The sequence below is a fragment of the Schistocerca serialis genome, chromosome 11 (genome assembly GCF_023864345.2).
Source record: "Schistocerca serialis cubense isolate TAMUIC-IGC-003099 chromosome 11, iqSchSeri2.2, whole genome shotgun sequence".
Lineage (NCBI taxonomy): Eukaryota > Metazoa > Arthropoda > Insecta > Orthoptera > Acrididae > Schistocerca > Schistocerca serialis.
The window spans coordinates 158,523,235-158,544,713 of record NC_064648.1 but is presented as its reverse complement, the minus strand read 5'-3'; the positions used below and the strand labels follow the sequence as shown (position 1 = coordinate 158,544,713).

The window sequence follows — 21,479 nt, the reverse complement described above, 5'->3', positions numbered from 1 at the left end:
TGGACTCTTCTAAGCCCATCTTCAGGTGTTGTACTGGAAATAGCAAGAGATGGGAGGTAATTTTCACATGCAGCAACACACATAAAAAACAAAAAAATTCATAAATAAAGTCGTTAAAAAACCCTGTTAGGCTAGGTGCTGTGAAACGTATGTCAATGTGAAAGTGACACCAGACAGTACTACGGCAGACTGCCCACATAGGGGAATATTCAAATAATACCAGGACATTTACACTCGGTGCTGTGGCGCCCCGAACACCACGGTGGACGTGTACTAGGCGTGGTGTGCTACCTGTGAGCGTAGAAAAGGGAGTAGTGGATGCGGACGAGGAAGCAACTGGTAAACCGGAGTAACAAAAGCAGTTGCTACCTCATTTACATCCATTACTCCCTGTTCTGCACTCATAGGTAGTACATCGCGCCTAGTACACATCCACTGTGGCGCTTGGGGGCCACAGCACTAAGTGTAAGTGTCCTGGTATTTTTGTATACTCCCCTATCCAGGGAGTAGTCCATAGTACTGTCTGGTGTCATTCACGCATGGACGTAGGTTTCACAGCACCTAGCCCGACGGGTGGTTTTGAAATGCTTTTTAAAACTTTTTTATGAATTTTTCTGTTTTTTTTTTTGTGTGTGTTATTGCGTGCAAAAATTATCTCCTTTCTCTTTCTGTATCCAGTACAACACCTGAAGTTGGGCTTACAAGAACCCGAAACTGGTCGTGTGATAATAACAGAACTTAACAACTGAAGCGGTATTTTCAACCTCTGGTCAATCATAGTCGACAATGTCACGGTGTTAACTTTGGCACATGCACGGATTTTTGATTGCGGAGACCCAGTGTTAAGAGCGTTCGGTGCGGTTTGTGTTCAGCATTAAAGTCTGGTGTTAGTTTCGCCACAGTTCACTGCCTGTCTCATTTTACCAGTGTACCAAGCCTACGGCGTCTGAATCTGCAGTTGGCATGGCACCCAACCCCGTGACGTCCAGATATAGTCTTACCTTGTTTTCACCACCTATTGATGGCACTCACCTCGGCACTCCTCGAACCCCCGAGTCGTGCAGTTTCCAAAATGCCCCTGCCGAGCATCCGGGCCATCACGATCTGTCCTCAGTCGAACTCGGATAGTTCGCACACCTTCCCCAATCTACCCGTAGACAGCGCACTCACTGACACTAAGTGCACCAACATTTGTCTGACTAGTAGCCATTCCTCGCCATGTGACGATGCTATCTGCTTTTAATCAGATGTATTGAATACCTTGATGATGCTATCTGCTTTTAATCAGATGTATTGAATACCTTGGTCTATTGCACTACAGTGCACACCTGCTATTACTGTAATTTCTGTGGAACATTCACAATCCAGTATAACATACTGGGTCCTGTTGTTCAAATATACCTCGGACTAGTTATACATTTCCAAAGATATGTTGTGCTGATAGTTCTCAATTCCTCTTTCCAGCACTGGGCAGTGTGCGTGACGTATGAGCAGTACTGTGGCTTTGGGAAGGAGTTCATGCAGGCGCACCGCCTCCACCCAGATTCGTGCGTGCAGATGGTACTACAGCTGGCCTACTACCGGCTACACAACAGGTAATCTCTCTCTCTCTCTCTCTCTGTCTGTCTGTCTGTCTGTGTCTCTCGGGAATCTGGAACCTGTTTTCCAAGTTCTGACTTAAGATGTGGTCAGTGACTGCTGTAGCAGTCCACTGTGTCTGACTGTGTTTGGCTCATTGGGGTACTAAACTCCAGCCATTTGGCTAGAAGTTCTGCAGGGTGAAGAGAATTGACACAGAGTCGATTTAGAGCAGAGAGGGGGGTGTCAACTCTGCAAAATTTTCTAAAATACGCGATGGTCAGAAATGCCCCGTAGTGAGACTACAGGCTATAAGACAGGGGTGCCCAACCTGTAGCCTGCATGCTGCAAGAAGCTCAAAACAAGTCAGTGCGGTCCAGGAAGTAAGCACCTATCGCATGATTAGGCGGAAAAAAATTCCCATAAAATTTTGTAAAGTAGAAGTTATAAAATCTCATATATAAATTCTCAAATTTGCATTTTCAAAATAGAAAATCATAAATTAGTTACATGTGTTAACTGTATACCTCTGATCGTATTTTGTTTTTCTCTGCAGCAATTACTGTCAGTGTTAAGTCCACACACCAAAAAAAGTTTTGTCCCCCCTCGATTCCGAGAGTTCCGGAACCTGCACAGAAAATTGGAATACAGATCAACATAAACATCTTTTCTGCCCTTTTTATTGCTTATGAAAATCACACATTGCATGTTGTACCATCATACTGCGAGACCTTCAGAGGTGGTGGTCCAGATTGCTGTACACACAGTTACCTCTAATACCCAGTAGCACATCCTCTTGCATTGGTGCATGCCTGTATTCATCGTGCCATACTATCCACAAGTTCATCAATGCACTGTTGGTCCAGATTGTACCACTCCTCAACGGTGATTTGGCGTAGATCCCTCAGAGTGGTTGGTGGGTTGCATCGTCCATAAACAACCCTCTTCAATCTATCCCAGGCATAGGGTTCATGACTGGAGAACATGCTGGCCACTCTAGTCGAGGGATGTCGTTATCCTGAAGGAAGTAATTCACAAGATGTGCATGATATGGGCGCAAATTGTTGTCCACAAAGATGAATGCCTCGCCAATATGCTGCCGATACGGTTGCACTATTGGTCGGAGGCTGGCATTCACGTATCGTACTGCCGTTATGGCGCCTTCCGTGACCACCAGCGGCATACGTCAGCCCCACATAATGCCACCCCAAAACAGCAGGGAAACTACTCCTTCCTGCACTCACTGGACAGTGTGTCTAAGGTGTTCAGCCTGACCGGGTTGCCTCCAAACATGTCTGTGACGATTGTCTGATTGAAGGCATATGCAACACTTATCGGTGAAGAGAACATAATGCCAATCCTGAGCGGCCCATTTGGCATGTTGTTGGGCCCGTCTGTACCGCGCTACATGGTTTCGTGGTTGCAAAGATGAACCTCACCATGGATGTTGGGAGTGAAGTTGCGCATTATGCAGCCTATTGTGCACAGTTTGAGTTCTAAAACGACATCCTGTGGCTGCACGAAAAGCATTATTCGACATGGTGGCATTGGTGTCAGGGTTACTCCGAGCCATAATCTGTAGGTAGCAGTCATCCCCCGCAGTAGTAGCCCTCGGGCAGCCTGAGCGAGGCATGTCGTCGACAGTTCCTGTCTCTCTGTATCTCCTCCATGTCCGAACAACGTAGCTTTGGTTCACTCCAAGGTGCCTGGACACTTCCCTCGTTGAGAGCTCTTCCTGCACAAAATAACAATGCGGACGCGATCGAACTGCAGTATTCACCGTCTAGGCATGGTGGAACTACAGACAACACGAGCCTTGTACCTCCTTCCTGGTGGAATTACTCAAAATGATTGGCTGTCGGACCCTCTCTGCCTGGTAGGAGCTGCTCATGCATGGTTGTTTACATCTTTGGGTGGGTTTAATAACATCTCTGAACAGTCAAAGGGACTGTATCTGTGATATAGTATCCACAGTCAACATCTATCTTTAGGAGTTCTGGGAACACGGATCATGCAAAACATTTTTTGATATGTGTATATTACATCCAAATGTTCTCTTCTTCTTCCAGTGTGGCCTATGTAAACTAAAAGGTTGGACACACATGCTGTAAAATGACAGCCAGTTTGTGATGAGTGCACGGAAGTTTGCCTGGTGAGTGACATGTTTGTGTCTGTCTAGTGGTGATGTTTTGTCAAACTTAGCTGCTACTGCTTTCGGCGTATGAGTGACTCCTTCAGCTTCTTTCATTTTCTATTGATTTCAATGTTATTGTTTGCACTCTTGAGATTCCTCTACAAAAATGGAAGACATAGTGAACAATGTTCTTAAAAGTATTATTCACTGGTTTCCTGCAAATGGGCTCACCCTCAGTTTTAAAGAGATGCAACATATTCAGTTGTTCCAGGGGAACTACACCAGTGATACGTGTAACACATGATGTGGAAATATTAAATACGGGGAAAACTTCAAAATTCTTTGGTGTGCATATTGATGGGAATTTAAACTGGAAAAAGCAGGTGATGCTAAGGGAATTAGATTGAGAAATAGACAGTTAAAGTAGTTGACAAATTTTGCTGTTTGGGCAGCAAAATAACTTGATAATTGCTGATGTAGAGAGGGTATAAAATGTAGACACAATGGTAAGAAAAGTATTTCTGAAGAAGAGAAATTTGTTAATGTCAAATATAGGTTTAAGTTTTCGGAAGAGTTTTCTGAAGGTGTTTGTCTGGAGTGTAGCTATGCATGGAAGTGAACTGTTGACAATAAAAGTTTAGAGAAGAAGAAAATAGAAACTCTCAAAATGTAGTACTACAGTAGAATATTAAAGATGAGGTGCGTCGATCATGTAACTAATGAGGATATACTGAATAGAATCAAGGAGACAAGAAATTTGTGGCATAACTTGGCCAAAGAAGGGGTCGGTTGATGCAACACTCTCTGAGGCATCAAGGGATCACAAATTTGGTGTTGGAGGGAAGTGTGGGGGTTGAATATCGTAGGAGGAGACAGATAGAGGTGAGGACAGTAAGCAGATTCAGAAGGATGTAGGTTGCAGTAGTTATTTGGAGTTAAAGAGATTGCACAGGATAGAGTAGCATGGAGAGCTGCATCAAACCAGTCTCAGGACTGAAGACCACAACAGCAGTGTCGTACTGAACCATGTTCTGGGGTAACTCACCTTTAAGATAGAACGTCTTCATTGCCCAAGGATATGGTGTATGAATAATACGTAGTGCTCAATCACAATCATCTTGTAGACACTTGTTTAAGGAGTTGGGCATTGTGACTACTGCTTCACAGTATATTTATTCCCTCATGACGTTTGTTGTAAATAATCTGCTGCAATTTAAAGCCACGCAGGATTAGCCGAGAGGTCTAGGGCGCTGCAGTCGTGGACTGTGCGGCTGGTCCTGGCGGAGGTACGAGTCCTCCCTTGGGCATGGGTGTGTGTGTTTGCCCTCAGGATAATTTAGGTTAAGTAGTGTGTAAGCTTAGGGACTGATGACCTTAGCAGTTAAGTCCCATAAGATTTCACACACATTTGAACATTTTTGCAATTTAAAACAAACAATGACATGCGTAGTTATAATACCAGAAGGAAAAATGACTTTCATTACTCAACATCAAAGTTGTCTGTGTCAAAAAGCAGGTGCACAATGCTGCAAACAAAATTTTTGATAACTTACCCAGTGATATAAAATGTCTGACAGGCAGCAAAGTAAAATTTGAAAACAAACTGAAATAGTTTCTCCATGGCAACTATTTCTATTCCATATAAGAATTTGTATTATTGTAATGTGTAAAAGGTGATCGGTAGGAATTACTAGCACACATCTGTTTGTTTTTTATTAAAAAAATGCTTATAAATATTAAGCATCTACCCATGTTTAAGAATTAAATTAGCAATGTTTATGTAACATTACTCATTCCACATCATAACAGTTTATTATTCAAATGATCCATGAAACTAACCAACCAACTGATAAACTGGGTTATTATGATGACGTTGTTGTTGTTGTTGTTGTTGTTGTTGTTGTGGTCTTCAGTCCTGAGACTGGTTTGATGCAGCTCTCCATGCTACTCTATCCTGTGCAAGCTTCTTCATCTCCCAGTACCTACTGCAACCTACATCCTTCTGAATCTGCTTAGTGTATTCATCTCTGGGTCTCCCCCTATGATTTTTACCCTCCACACTGCCCTCCAGTACTAAATTGGTGATCCCTTGATGCCTCAGAACATGTCAAACCAACCGATCCCTTCTTCTGGTCAAGTTGTGCCACTAACTTCTCTTCTCCCCAATCCTATTCAATACTTCCTCATTAGTTATGTGATCTACCCATCTAATCTTCAGCATTCTTCTGTAGCACCACATTTCGAAAGCTTCTATTCTCTTCTTGTCTAAACTATTTATCGTCCATGTTTCACTTCCATACATGGCTACACTCCATACAAATACTTTCAGAAACAACTTCCTGACACTTAAATCTATACTCGATGTTAACAAATTTCTCTTCTTCAGAAACGCTTTCCTTGCCATTGCCAGTCTACATTTTATATCCTCTCTACTTCGACCATCATCAGTTATTTTGCTCCCCAAATAGCAAAACTCCTTTACTACTTTAAGTGTCTCATTTCCTAATCTAATACCTCAACATCACCCGACTTAATTCGACTACATTCCATTATTCTCGTTTTGTTTTTGTTGATGTTCATCTTATATCCTCCCTTCAAGACACCATCCATTCCGTTCAACTGCTCTTCCAAGTCCTTTGCTGTCTCTGACAGAATTACAATGTCATCGGCGAACCTCAAAGTTTTTATTTCTTCTCGATGGATTTTAATACCTACCCCGAATTTTTCTTTTGTTTCCTTTACTGCTTGCTCAATATACAGATTGACTAACATCGGGGAGAGGCTACAACCCTGTCTTACTCCCTTCCCAACCACTGCTTCCCTTTCATGTCCCTCGACTCTTATAACTGCCATCTGCTTTCTGTACAAATTGTAAATAGCCTTTCGCTCCCTGTATTTTACCCCTGCCACCTTTAGAATTTGAAAGAGAGTATTCCAGTCAATCGACATAAAAGTTTTCTGGGTTTGGTACCGCGTCATAATGTAAAAACTACTGCTGCTATAGAAAAGCCAACGTTTCGGCCACGATTGCCTTCTTGTGGGTCTAATTAGACTGACTCTGGCCGCGGAAGCCTACGCAATTATATTCCAGTCAACATTGTCAAAAGCTTTCTCTAAGTCTACAAATGCTAGAAATGTAGGTTGATGATAACAGGTATAATATAAAACCATTGGTTCATCATAAACATTACTGAACTTTCGTGCCAACTAAGGTGACGATTCCTGTAAGAGTTCGGACAACCTGTGCGCATTCTTAGGAACATTATGAATGTAGATTGTGGACAGATGGGAATGTGGGTCTCGTGGGAGGCGTGCAAGGGTAAGTCCCTGTAATCGTGCTTTTCATCTGTGTCCTCAGTGGCTCAGATGGATAGAGCATCTGCCATGTAAGCAGGAGGTCCCGGGTTTGAGTCCCGGTCAGGGCACACATTTTCAGCTGTCTCCATCGAGGTATATCAACGACACCTGTCGGCACCTGAGGGTTTCAATTAATCATCATTTATTCTAGAGAAGTTGCATGGTCATCAATGGTATCTGTTCTTTTGAGAACAGTTACTATCTTCATATTTATATAATCAATCTGAAACCTTCTGGTGTCTCCAGGTCTCTTCCACATATACAAGTCTCTTTCATGATTCTTAAACCAAATGTGTATATTGATTAAATTATGTCCAGTGCAAAATTCTGCCAGGCAGCTTCATCTTTCATTCCTTTACCCCAGTCCAATTTCACCTGCTATTTTTCCTCCTCTTCTTTTTTTGTACCATCACTGAACAAGTTGGCACAGTGGTTAGTACACTGGACTTGCATTCGGGGGGGACGACGGTTCAATCTCGCGCCTGGCCATTCTGATTTAGGTTTTCCATGATTTCCCTAAATTACTTCAGACAAATGCTGGGGTGGTTCCTTTGAATGGGCATTGCCGACTTCCTTCCCATCCTTTCCTAATCCGTGAGACCAGTGACCTTGCAGTTTGGTCTCCTCCCCAAATCGACCACCCAATTTTCCTACCATCAAATTCCAGTCCCCCATTACAATTAAATTTTCATCTCCTGTAACTATCTGAATAATTTCTTTTATCTCATCATGCATTTCTTGAATCTTCTCGTCATCTGCGGAGCTAGTTGGCATAGAAACCTGTACTACTGTGGTAGGTGTGGAACTTCGTGTCTATCTTGATTACGATGATATGTTCACTATGCTGTTCATAGTAGCTTATCCACAGTCCCATTTTGTTATTATTAAACCTATGCCTGCTCTACCCCAATTTGATTTTGTATTTATAACTCCGTGTTCATCTGACCAGAAGTCATGTTCCTCTTGCCACTGAACTTCAGTAATTCCCACTGTATCTACCTTCAACGTATCTATTGCCACTTTTAAATTTTCTAACCTACCTGGGCGATTAAGGGATCTAAAATTCCATGCTCCAATCTTTAGAATGCCAGTCTTGTTTCTCCCGGTGACAACATCCTTCTGAGGAGTCCCCACCCCGAGATCTGAATGGAGGACTACTTTACCTCCAGAATATTTCACCCGATAGTATGCTATCATCATTTAACCATACAGTAGAGCTGCATGCCCTCGGGAAAAATTGTGTCTGCAGTTGTGTCTTGCTTTCAGCTGTTCAGAGTACCAGCACAGCTAGGCTGGTTTAGTTGATGTTACCGAGCTGGATCAGTCAGTCATGCAGGCAGTTGCCCATGCAACTACTGAAAAGTCTGCTGCCCCTCTTCAGGAACCACACGTTTGTCTGGCCTCAGCAGATATCCCTCAATTGTGGTTGAACCTACAGTATGTCTATCTGTATCGCTGAAGCATGCAACCCTCGCCACTGATGGCAAGGTTTGTTGTTCACGGGAGGGGGGGGAGATTAGAATGTTTGTGTCTCTGAATTTGTGTGTCCTATTCATTTTGGTTCCACATATGCTGTCTTTTTAGTTTGTCAGCTTAACATTTTAAAAAGGTACAAAATTTACAAAGATTTTACATCGGTCAAAGAATAAAACTAACCATGGACTAATAATTTGAAATAATGATGACTATATATTTGTGTGTGTATTTTAGGTAAGTTAGGAAATAGCAAAAAATGAAAGTAATATATAAAATAAATAGTAGAATAAAAATAAAATATTAAAAATTTTTTGTTATGTGACTCTAAATTTTAAATTTCAGTTACTGTATAGACAGTTTTTGACTGGTCGTTAGCAGAATGTGACCACAGTTTTGAGAAACTTTCTGTCCTGTTTGTTTGTTGATAAGGGTATCTGGTTGACTTTTTAAATGACTTTTGGGTATCTTTTAAATAGCACATAAAATCTAAAAATAACAGTCAAGTTCCTGTCCACTACATCTGCCAGACTACAGATATAGCTCCAAAAACATTAACGGACAGGTCCAAATTCCACATTACACTTAGAAAGAGAAGGAAGTGAATATCTTAGAAGAAACTGAAATTTTCAGCCATCTTTCAGAAACCTAATTTATGATCAATGAAATAAAGTTGAAATTGCTTTCAACGATATTATGAAAAGGATAGACTGTTATTTGCCACATAGAGGAGGCACTGAGTCTCAGAAAGACACAGTGAAAAAGAGACTGCTGAACATTTTAGCTTTCGGACAAAAGGTCCTTCTTTGGAAATAGTAAACATACTCTTGTTTACACAAGCACAGCTAGCACACTCATGGCCACTGTTCCCAGCTGTTACAGCCCGAGTCAGACTACGTAAGTTCAACTGTCTCTTTTTCTGAGCTTTACCTGCCACCCAGTGCTTCTGTATTCATTTCTGATGTCCTTCTCTTTCTTTGGTTCCTGCCTGCCCTGTCTTCATCTTTGACTTTCCTGTAAATCTTTGTGCATTCATAATTTTTCCTTAAGCAGATCACATCCCTGAATATATTTAGGAAAGATTCGTAGATCTTTTGTGACTTCTGTGAAGAAAGCACTTTTGGTTTTCATGTCTTGAAAGTAGATTTTGATATCCTTTTAGATATCCTTTCTGGACTCATTCACATCATGTGGCCATAAAAGATAATTCCTCTTTTACGAATTGTCTCACTTACTTCTCCATATGTTTATAAGCTGTAGTTAACAGTTGTGACACCTTCTGTCACCACCACCACCACCACCACCACCACCGTCATCGTCGTCGTCGTCATTGTCATCATCGTCGTCATCGTCATCATCTTTTTCGAACTCCAGTTTCCCAGGTGTGATGCACAAGTACTTGCCATATCCTTCTGTCTTCATACATCTTCTGTTCCAGGACAACTTCCCGTCTGTGTCCTTTCTCCTCCACATTTGATCTTACAGTCTCTATCCAGTGTTTTCGCAGTCTTTCCCTGTTGTCTTCTTCCTACGAGGTTCAGGTTGAAATATTTTTTGGCAAATCTTTTGCTGTTCATTATCATTATGTGCCCGTACCACTTAAGCCTGTGTTTCTTTTTGGCACTGATGACAGGAACCTCAATATTAGCTACTTTTTTATTCACCTTATGTCTGATATCATCCTTTCTATACTCCATTCACCGAAACAAGAGACGTACTGCAAACACGGCAAGGCGCGTGACCACAGTGCTGCCGTCGAGGGGTGTACAAGGCAGGGGCGTCAGAAATTAAAAAATTAAAGTAGTGTTTTTTTATAATTTAGCACCTGAGCATGATAAAGTGATCCGAGAACTACCTTCCGACACGGTTTTTTACATTACATTAAAATTTGTTGTCACTGAAAAAGAGAAATATTTAAGCTTTCAGGAAAAGTTTTTTTTTCGCGTTACTGTATATTTATCAAGCAATATCTCCTAAACTGTGTGTCGCACAGCAAAATAATTGTATAATTGCCTTCAGTACTATATTTTGATGACGTCTGTTGGGGTGTTAGCGAGAAAAGTTTCAGAAAGGTTTGAATTTAATTTTGTAGTTTGTTGGAATGCGATGGGTGCAACCGTTTGTCCTTCGTGAGCGATGCATTGTTTGGTTCGCAGGCGCGGCACTCAATCAGTGTGGCCGTCTCAGTTGCAGGTGTGAGCTCGTTAGTGGGTGTTGTACAACGGCGATTTCATGATATCTTAAGTTCATCTGTAAAGGCGCTTGAAAGACTAGTTGTTGATTATTAGAGTAAGTATATGTGTTTGTAGTCACGCTGAACATTCACTGTTTATGTGCGCATCCAATAGCAAGGCAGGGTTTATTATTTTATATATTGACTTATTTCATTAGTTTCACCTAAGGCTGTCCTCATTATGTCATCCACAGATTCAGCGAGTTCTGAGTCCACCAAAGAAGCGAGCAAAGAAGAAATCATTAAGTTCTTCTGAGAAGCACATGGTGCTTAATGTGTATAAAACGGAACTGTTACATCCAGAGCAGTCGATGAGTGACATTGTTTCGAAAACAGCTGCAGCTACAGGTGTTGGACGTTCTTCAGTGTATTGTGTGATAAGTGAGTACAAGGCCATACACTCTTTAAAGTCTCTCAAGAAAGGAAAATTACGACAGAAACTTTCTAAAAGTGTTGATGACTTCAATAGAAATGCGATACGAAGGAAAGCACATGAATTTTTTTTTCACAACGAATTGCCAACAATTGACAAAGTGCTTACAGCCCTGAACGAAGATGCAGATCTGGGCAATTTTCGGAGAACTACATTTTATAAGTTATTGAGAGAAATGAATTTCTAATATGTCCGGCGTGGGCGCGATAGCGTGCGTATAGACAGGGATGACATCAGATTATGGTGTCGGCGTTATCTTTGAAACATTAAACGGTTGAGAGATGAAGGCAGACCCATTTACTATTTGGACGAGACGTGGGTGAATGCAGGACATACCCGAAGTTACGTCTGGTTAGATGACACTAAATTCCTCAAAACAAATGTTTCTGTCCGGATTATCCACCGGAAGCAAGGACCCATCAGGTAAAGGGAAACGTCTGATTATCGCACACATTGGCAGCAAAGCAGGGTTCGTTGAAGGATGTCTGTGGACTTTCGAATTCAAGAAAAGGGGAGATTATCATGAGGAGATATGTGTCGAAATCTTCGAGAAGTGGTTTCAAGAAGTTCTTCCTCGGCTTCAGGAAAATGCAGTTACTGTTCTTGATAACGCGCCGAACCATTCTCGGAGAAAAGAAAAAGTTCCCAATGTGAATTCTAATAAGCACGAAATATCAGAGTGGCTAAAATCTAAAAACATCGATTTCGAAGACGGTATGTTGAAGAAAGAACTTTTAGATATAGTTAAAAATCACAGAACAGTGCACAACGAATATGCAATAGATGAAATGGTGAAGAATGCAGGGAAAACTGTTCTCAGAATTCCTCCGTACCACTGTGAATTAAACACCATCGAGTTAGTGTGGGCCAGAATCAAAGGCTATGTTGCAGCGAAAAACAAAACACACAAAATGCCGGAAGTTAAAGTACTGCTAGAAGAAGCACTAAGAACAGTGTCTGCAGAGGATTGGAACAAGTGCGTCCTCCATGTTGTAGAAAACGTGGAAACTCAAATGTGGAAATTAGACTGCATTATAGAGGAGAGAGAGGAGCGGTTTGTTATAAAGCTCAATGAAAACAATTCACATTCGACAAAGTGAACCTTGTTTCGTCCTTTATCATTTTTATTACTGGTATTGTTATTAAAATTAACAATTAATTGTGTCTGAATGGAGCGTTTTGTTAGCAACCTGAATGAAAATAAATCTGCTTCGACATAATGAACTCAGTTTAACATTATTTTAACATTATTGTTAAATTTATTTCGTACATTGTTGCCCACGTTTCTCATGGTCCGCTGTGACAGCTCAGAAGCCAGCCGAACACCGCCACCTGCAAAGCATGCGCCAAGGATTTGCTACACCCCTACGTATCACGTGAACACCGAATGCTTTCTCTGGAAACGAGTGTAGTCGCTCTTGTGACACTGTTTATGTTTCGTCCCAGCTCTCGGTGAATAGACTAGTTGTTCGGTTCATAGTTGTATTGAATCTCACTTACCTTGCTTGAATTCTGCTGAGGTCTTTGTTTAGTACCATACATGTTTCTAAACTGTATGTAGGGATTGGTACAAAATAGTTGTGGTACATAGCCGGTTTTGCTTTTCTTTGTATTTTATTGTCCCAGAGAAGATTTGACTAAAAATTGGATGCTTTCTGTGTCCTGCTGATCACTTTCTGCTTAATGGTGTTATCTTATGAGGTCTTGCTCCGCAGGTACTTGAAGTAAGAAAACAGCTTCTACTTTGACTCTTTCTAGAAATATATTTGAGGTTCTCCCATGCCTGTTGATGGTCATTTCTATTGTCTGTGTTTTGCGTATTTTTAGTCTGAAATTTTTGAATGTGTTCCAGTCATTAAGTTTCTTCTATGCTTTAGCTTTTGTCTCTCTTGTGTCTGTGTCCATTGTTTTCTTTGATGGGACTCAGGGTTTTTCTCAAAATCTTTCTTTCTTGAACCTCATGTATCTCAATTAGGCCTTTCCTATTTGTTGTAAGAATCTCTGCTCCATATAGAGCCTCTGGTATAATAACAGTCCAATACTGTCTAATTTTGGCATTTAAGGATATCAATCTCTTATTGTAGATGCCTTTAGTCAGTTTGCAGGCCATTTCCATTTTGTTGATGCCTGATGCAAAGACTTCTCCTTTGATAGGTTTGACTTTATCCACTCACCAAGGTGTGTAAAATTTTCTGGCTGCTTAATTTTTCTTTGCCTGCCCTCCAGTTCTCTTGGTGCCGATTTTACGTTCGTCATAAAGTACATCTTCTCAAAGGAAATTTGGAGGCCACCCTACACTGCCTGTGTCTTCAGTCAGTTTAACTGTTTGGCTGCCATATATATGGAGTCTGAAAAAATTGCTAGATTATCCACAAAGGCTAGACAGTTGATTGTGAGATTCATATACTTTTAGCCTAGCCTTACCACATTTTCTACCCATGAATTGTTCATTTCTTTCTTCCTGTCTTGAACAACCTTTTCTAAAACACAGTTGAAGATCAGAGGTGATAGTCCGTCTCCTTGTCTCACCCCTGTCCTGATTTCAAAGGCATCAGACATATGTCCTCTGAAGCTCACTTTGTAGGTGGTGTTGGTTAGGGTTTGCTGGATAACTACGTGTGAAATCTTATGGGACTTAACTGCTAAGGTCATCAGTCCCTAAGCTTACACACTACTTAACCCAAATTATCGTAAGGACAAGCACACACACCCATGCCCGAGGGAGGATTCGAACCTCTGCCGGGACCAGCTGCGCAGTCCATGACTGCAGCGCCTTAGACCGCTTGGCTAATCCCAAGCGGCGATAACTACTTTTGCCGGCTGGTGTGGCCGTGCGGTTCTAAGCGCTTCAGTCTGGACCGCTACGGTCGCAGGTTCGAATCCTGCCTCGAGCATGGATGTATGTGATGTCCTTAGGTTAGTGAGGTTTAAGTAGTTCTAAGTTCTAGGGGACTGATGACCTCAGATGTTAAGTCCCATAGTGCTCAGAGCCATTTGAACCATTTGATAACTACTTTTGTCTAATTATTTAAGCCAAACTCTTCAAGGACTTGCAGTAGAGTGGTTCGATCCACTGAATCGTACGCCTTCCTGAAATTGATGGAGGTCACCACAAATTCCTTGCTTGTGAGTTTCAGATATGAAAGGATAGGACTGCAGATCCATAATCTACTCAGTATCTACATCTACATGACTACTCTGCAATTCACATTTAAGTGCTTGGCAGAGGGTTCCTCGAACCACAATCATACTATCTCTCTACCATTCCACTCCTGAACAGCGCGCAGGAAAAAATGAATACTTAAACCTTTCTGTTCGAGCTCTGATTTCTCTTATTTTATTTTGATGATCCAACCTACCTATGTAGGTTTGGCTCAACAAAATATTTTCGCATTCGGAAGAGAAAGTTGGTGACTGAAATTTTGTAAATAGATCTCGCCGTGACGAAAAGTCTTTGCTTTAATCCCAACTCGCGTATCATATCTGCCACACTCTCTCCCCTATTACATGATAATACAAAACGAGCTGCCCTTTTTTGCACCCTTTCGATGTCCTACATCAATCCTACGTGGTAAGGGTCCCACACCGTGCAGCAATATTCAACAGAGGACGAATGAGTGTAGTGTAAGCTGTCTCTTTATTGGACTTGTTGCATCTTCTAAGTGTCCTGCCAATGAAACGCAACCTTTGGCTTGCCTTCCCAACAATATTATCTATGTGGTCTTTCCAACTGAAGTTGTTCGTAATTTTAACACTCAGGTACTTAGTTGAATTGACAGCCTTGAGAATTGTACTATTTATCGAGTAATCGAATTCCAATGGATTTCTTTTGGAACTCATGTGGATCAGCTCACACTTTTCGTTATTTAGCATACATAATCATCTGTTGCTGGAACCTCCTCGGTATAACCCTAATTCTGGATCAGTGTGTTGTTCTGCTTATTCTGCAGAGCTTTTGTAGGGAAGAGAGATACCACGGTGGTTGTTTTTGTCTGTTCAGTCTCCATTCCTATGTAGTGGATGAGAGGTCCATCCACTTGGAAGCTCTTCACTTTCCCAAATACCTTCAATAATTGCAACAAGTTTATCAATCATCTTAGCCCCTTGCCTGCTTCCACAGTTCAGTGATTATCTGACCCTCATCTGGCATCTTGTTGTCCTTCAGTGCCTCGATAATCTTTTCAATTTCTTCCTTCACAGGTAGAGACGAATCTGGGTGGACATTTGGATTGTTTTCATAAATCAACACAGTCTCTGGAACCTCACTGTTGAGGAGACCTTCAGTATAACTTGCTAGAATCTGGCAATTATCTTTGTCACTGTGGGCCAATCAGCCTCTGGAATCTTTGAACTGTAGACTCGGCACTTTGTTCAGATTTTGCTCAAAGGTTTTGTAGAAGTTACCATATTTACTCAAATCTAAGCCGCACTTTTTTTCCGGTTTTTGTAATCCAAAAAACCGCCTGTGGCTTAGAATCGAGTGCAAAGCGGAAGTTCTGAAAAATGTTGGTAGGTGCCGCCACAACTAACTTCTGTCGTCGAATATATGTAGCGCTACATAGGCATGCTTTGCAGGCACAAAGATAAATACTGGCACCAAAACCTCTGCGTCAGTAAATAAATTTAAAAAAAAGGTGGAAGACAAGCTTTTTTTCTCTGCCCTGAGTTTCGACCACTGCATTTTCATACATCATCCAACAAAGGAAATACAAATTTCGTATTGTTCATCTTCGAATGTAGGAGAATTTCAATGTACTACAAAAATCCGACTGCCAAGACTGTTTTGGATGTCTGTCAATGTGGCCAATTCTGCGTTCTGAATTTTTCCCTACCTGTGAGAAGAGATGGTTGCTAATTGGAACTTTTATGAATTGTGAATTACATGCAGTCTTCTTTTCAGCATAATAATAATACGAATATAAACATTTTGCCATGTATTCTTTCATGTTTGCTGTTATCTCATTTAAATCCTATCTGCCTAATAAACTACGAAACTAGAGTGAGACAACAGCAAACGGGAAGAATATACATATCATGTCATGTTTATATTCGTATTATTCTTACGCTTAATAATGATACAGTCAGAAATGGAGCATGGCAATTGATTAGATTTTTAAATCTAAGATGACTCTAATTTCTGTGCAGAATGTAGTGTACTAAAGCGGCGTCTGCAAAGATTTTCAAACGGAGAAAAATTTTCGCTAAACTCTCGTTCAGAACATCTTCTATCATACGCAGTCTATTATTTGGTTCTTGTTGATCATTATCAAAGAAAGCAGCAGTGTAAGTAACAACAAATAGCAGTCTCTTGCCATTGTTTCACTAATGAGATGATTCCTCTCTCTTTTTGTTTTTATTGTAAGCGGCGGTAGTGTGCACAAAAGCAAGCCATGCCGCGACAGGCTGTAAACACTCCTTATCAGAATGCGAGAAACAATGGATGACACAGTACAGTAATGCATTTTTAGCTTAGAGTAACATAAACACCTATAACAAAGAGAACGGCACTTATCAGATCAAAGAAAAATAAGCAATCTATTGAAACAAGACGAAGCACGTGAAGAAGAAAGGGTACCGGTACCCGTATAAATACGGACGGAGCGCCTGACGCATGGCAATGGCTACCTGGTAAAGCTTAACTGCTAAGCTTACGACTCGAACCACACTACTGTAGCTGTATTGTCATTCATTCGACCTAAATTGTATCTCATATTACAATGGACCAACTTTGTTTCGATTTGGAGGTGCGGCCTAAAACTTTTCTCTCCCCTTGAATTTCGAGTCTCACATTTCAGGTGCTGCTTAGATCCGGGAAAATTTTTTTTCCTCGATTTCGAGTCTCATTTTTCAGGTGCGGCTCAGATTCGAGTGCGGCTCAAATTCGTGTAAATACAGTAATTGCGTTACTGTTTTGGAAGTCTTACTCGACCTGTACTGACTGATTCTTATGAAACGCACTCTTCATCCAGCGGAATATTTTTTAATGCACATTTTCTAGTATTTAGAAAGTTGGCCCTCTGGTAGTTCCAGTTCTGCCAAGCAACCTGTCTTAGCTGTGCTATGCTGCTACATCTCATTCTTTATCCTAGCAAGTATGCTTTGACAGTTTTGTCAATGGGACGGCCTCCTTAGCTGCTCTGATTATAGCAGCTTGTAGTTCCCAGTTCTTCAGATTTAAAGTTTCCAACTTGTCTCGGCAAATTCTTGGTTGTTCCTTACCTTTCGTATGTCAGACTTATAATTTTTTCTGGGATTACTATTATTGTTGTTGTTTATTAGCTTACTCATTTTACGAGGTAATGATATAATGATAGCAGTTGAAATAACAAGATATCACTAAATTAAATATGTTCTCCAAGAACACAATGAACTGTTCTCCAGGAGTGCAATATAGATGCATCTTCACCAACGTACATACTCCAGAAGTCACCTTAAGCCCGTATTACATGATGATCCGCTGTGAACGGTACTGGTCTAGCACAACAACCATCTAGCGGTAGAACGGGTGAAACTACGAAAATTAGCAGACACAATAAACGCGCGCTAGAATAGATAGCAGTTATAAACTGCCGTCAATCCGCACATGTGCAGTAGGCAGCGACAACTCGCGCATGCGCAGAAGGGTGTAGCACAGTGATTTCTGCTAACGAGTGCCTAATTTCAGATTTTTGTGTTGGGGATTTTTCGCATTGGGGATCTTCTCCATTTTTTTTCTGTAAGCAGGGTTCATAAATGATCTTCTGCATTTTTTTTTCTGTAAGCAGGGGATGTGGGATGTAACACCTATAAAGAAATGAAGAGAAAAGCTGAAAGACGCACAGAATGGAGACAAGCTGCCATTGTAGCTGTTGCAAACCAACGCTTGGATTGACCACTACAGGAGAAGAAAAAGAAGCAGGGTTCATAAATGCAGAAAATAAACTTTTTTTGTAGTAGGCCCTTTTATACTAGCTGTTTGTGGAAGGATTTCTTCTGTTGCTTACTTCATATTCTAGAAAAGAAATGGAGCAATGAGGCGTTAAGCGTCTTAATTCAGGCATACAGCAGGAAAGGTGTACATGTGACTTATAATACGGTACATTGGCAATCGTTTCTTTTTGAGTAATAGGCATATAACAACACACGATGATTTTCGATTTGTATCATAATGCTGTATCTCTTGAATGTTCATGTTTCTTTTGATTGCATCTCTTGTTCATTTCAGGATGTCAGGAAAGAGAAACTGGCTGTGATTGGCCACAAAGTCCTTACAGTTTCGCGCAGTGCGATAAACGAGGACTGGGAAGCTCTGAGTAGCACTTACATACCATATATTCAAAACTTGGAAAAATAACACAAGTATACCTTGAAGTACTGGTCATCTCAGGTGCCGGAAATCGCAGTGCACACTTCCACAACAACTGTGCTATTCTGTGGCTAAAACCCAGGCTCTTAAAAGATTTCCCATTTGCCAGGAAACATAACGTTACAACCAGCCTGCAACATAACAGGGCGTTTACCGCTATTTTATCAGTGATCTTGGCTGGTATGATCACAAAACAATACTTACTTTCGAGAAGGTGAGATAGCCTCCCTCTTGACTGTTTCACACTTTGTAATTCCATCTTCTATCATAGGCAAAAGCTTCCCGAAACAGGCCATGTCCATCCTAACAAAGTTCCGAAATTCTTGCAGATCTTCAGGCCTCAGTTCTTTCATTAACAATGAACATATTCCCCTGCTTCGTACCTTCTTTTCAGTCACAGTCGAACCCAATGACGTCTGACTTTCTGTTTTCGTCACCCTAATCAGAAGATTTACTGTCACTGCCAGGGCAATATCTCCAAAAATAAGTGGATCCTCCATGTGCAATATCCTGTATAAATGTAAATTTCGATATACATACACCTCTGTAACCTAGCGTCATAATATAAAAATGTGGAGTCTGTATTTCAGAACTGTAGCAACCTACGTAAGAGAAAATCAATTACTTAATAAATAATGGTTCAAATGGCTCTGAGCACTATGGGACTTAACTTCTGAGGTCGTCAGTCCCCTAGAACATAGAAGTACATAAACCTAACTAACCTAAGGACATTACACACATCCATGCCCGAGCCAGGATTTGAACCTGCAATCGTAACGGTCACGCGGTTCCAGACTGTAGTGCCTAGAACCGCTCGGCCACTCCGCCTGGCTAAATAATGGTAAAAAACAATTTCTTGTTAAATAAGAATCTTGAGCTCACAGAAATAATATGTATGTATTACGTTTCAGTATATCATACAGTCGCCCTTGAGTTGCGCACAGTAGAACGAACAACTTTAAAAAACATCAGACAGTTTTATTTTCTTTTCACACGTATCGTCTGCTGCTGTGCGTGCGCGCTAGGTATATCCTGTGTGGATGCTGTAACGGGTCGGAAGTGGATCAGTCTGTAGTCAGAGGTATGCACGTTAGGGGCGCTGGTGCATAGGTGTACGGTTTAGGCACATCGTGTAATACGGGCTTTACGGTGCTTAGCGAATACCTTGCACCACTGCTTGTTATTTGCTTTTGTGTTTCACTCCACAAATGAGGCTATGAAAAGCATTTGTCTGTATGGCTCCATAAAAGCTCTAATTTCTCTTACCATATCTTTGTGGCCCTTACGCGTTTTTGCGACAATAGAATCATTCTGCAATCTGCCACAAATGTCACTTCTCTAAATTTTCTCAATTTTGTTTTGCGAAAAGAATGCTGTCATCCCTCCAGGGATTCCCATTTGAGTTCACAAAACACCTCCACAATACGTGTCGATTGACACTGGCATAACTATTACGGCAGAACACCTCTGAATTGCTTTAACCCGACACGATGGTGATCCCAAACATTTGAGCAGTACTGAAGAATTGGTGGCACTAGTGTCGTATACAGAATCCCCTTTATAAATGAGCTACGCTTTCTTAGAAGGCCCCCAATAAGTTTAAGTCGATCTTTCGGCTTCCCTACTACTGAGTTTACGTGCTCGTTCCACCTCATATCATTATGCAGTTTTACGCCTTTGCAATGTTACACACAGATACTTAATGACTGCGACAGTGTCAACTAGCACACCACTGACACTGTATTCGAAAATCACAGGATTGTTTCTCCTAGTCATCTGCATTAATTTACATTTTTCCATACTTGGGACAAGTGGCCATTCATCACATCAGATAGAAATTCCATACAAGCTATTCTGTATCCTCCTACAGTCACCCAACAGTGACACTTCCCCTGTCTGTCATATCATCTATGCTACCATATAAAGAAAAGTCGTAGTTTAATGCCGTCACCAAAAATCATGAAATGTTCTTCACAGATTTTTGCACAATACTCTAGTAAACCTTCAGATGGCGAAGCCTATATTTCTTCTAAACAACAGTGCACTGTTTTTAGCAATGATATCAGGGCATTTAAACCATTAGACAAGTTGTTCTTCTTATACATAGTTTTAAACAAAAAGTGTATACACAGCAATTTGCTGTTTCATTTTATTCCTTGCAGTCAGTGTTAGTTGTATTTCTGGCTTATTGGCCTATGATTACAATACTAGTATGGAATCTGAAATGCCTGCAACTTCATAATCCTACCTCCTTGCAGATTAAAATAATTGAAATACTGTCATTGAAGTTACTATTGTCCCAGATCCATCAGTTCAAGAGGACTCTCCCATACTCCATATACCAATGACCCCAACCGATTTACCCATTCATTTTAAGGGACTTGAAATCCCAATCCATGTTTCCTTTGCAACCCTAATAAACGATGCTCTGACACACACACACACACACACACAGAGAGAGAGAGAGAGAGAGAGAGAGAGAGAGAGAGAGAGAGAGAGAGCGAGGAGGGGGGAGGGGGGGCAGGTGCACAGAGAGGGGGAGGGGAGAAATGAACATAGAGAGAGGGGGGGGGGGATATGAGACAGAGATTATAACATAAATCCAGTGCCCATATGTATTTAGCAATTGTGAAGTTTTGGCATGTTTGCTAGTTTATAATGTAGTAGGACTGTTGATATTTATAAAAATATCAAGAATCTGATACATCAATATTTTGAAAAATATCATTATTTGTCCTCGATATATCAAAAAATATTATCAATATATCGCTGGAAAAAATACTGACGTACTATCAAAATAAATAAATATTGGCTGCACATTGTAAATATACTACCAGTTTTAGAGCTGTATATTTAAGTATTGATTTATTATTAGAGATTTTGTACATTAAAAAGCTAGCAGCCTGCTTATTCCCCTCATAGCAAG

The 21,479-nt window shown here is 41.0% G+C and overlaps 2 protein-coding genes across 4 annotated transcripts in view; one reads left to right on the top strand and one right to left on the bottom strand.

The window, feature by feature from the left end:
• LOC126426799 (uncharacterized) overlaps window positions 1-21,479 on the bottom strand; it is a 388,288-nt gene that overhangs the window by 286,800 nt on the left and 80,009 nt on the right. The window lies entirely within an intron of this gene.
• LOC126426797 (peroxisomal carnitine O-octanoyltransferase) overlaps window positions 1-21,479 on the top strand; it is a 243,936-nt gene that overhangs the window by 155,207 nt on the left and 67,250 nt on the right. For all 3 annotated transcript variants that reach the window (XM_050088798.1, XM_050088796.1, XM_050088797.1), the window contains exon 9: window positions 1,465-1,595. In XM_050088798.1, the coding sequence (XP_049944755.1) occupies window positions 1,465-1,595 (131 nt within the window). The remainder of the gene's footprint in view (window positions 1-1,464; window positions 1,596-21,479) is intronic.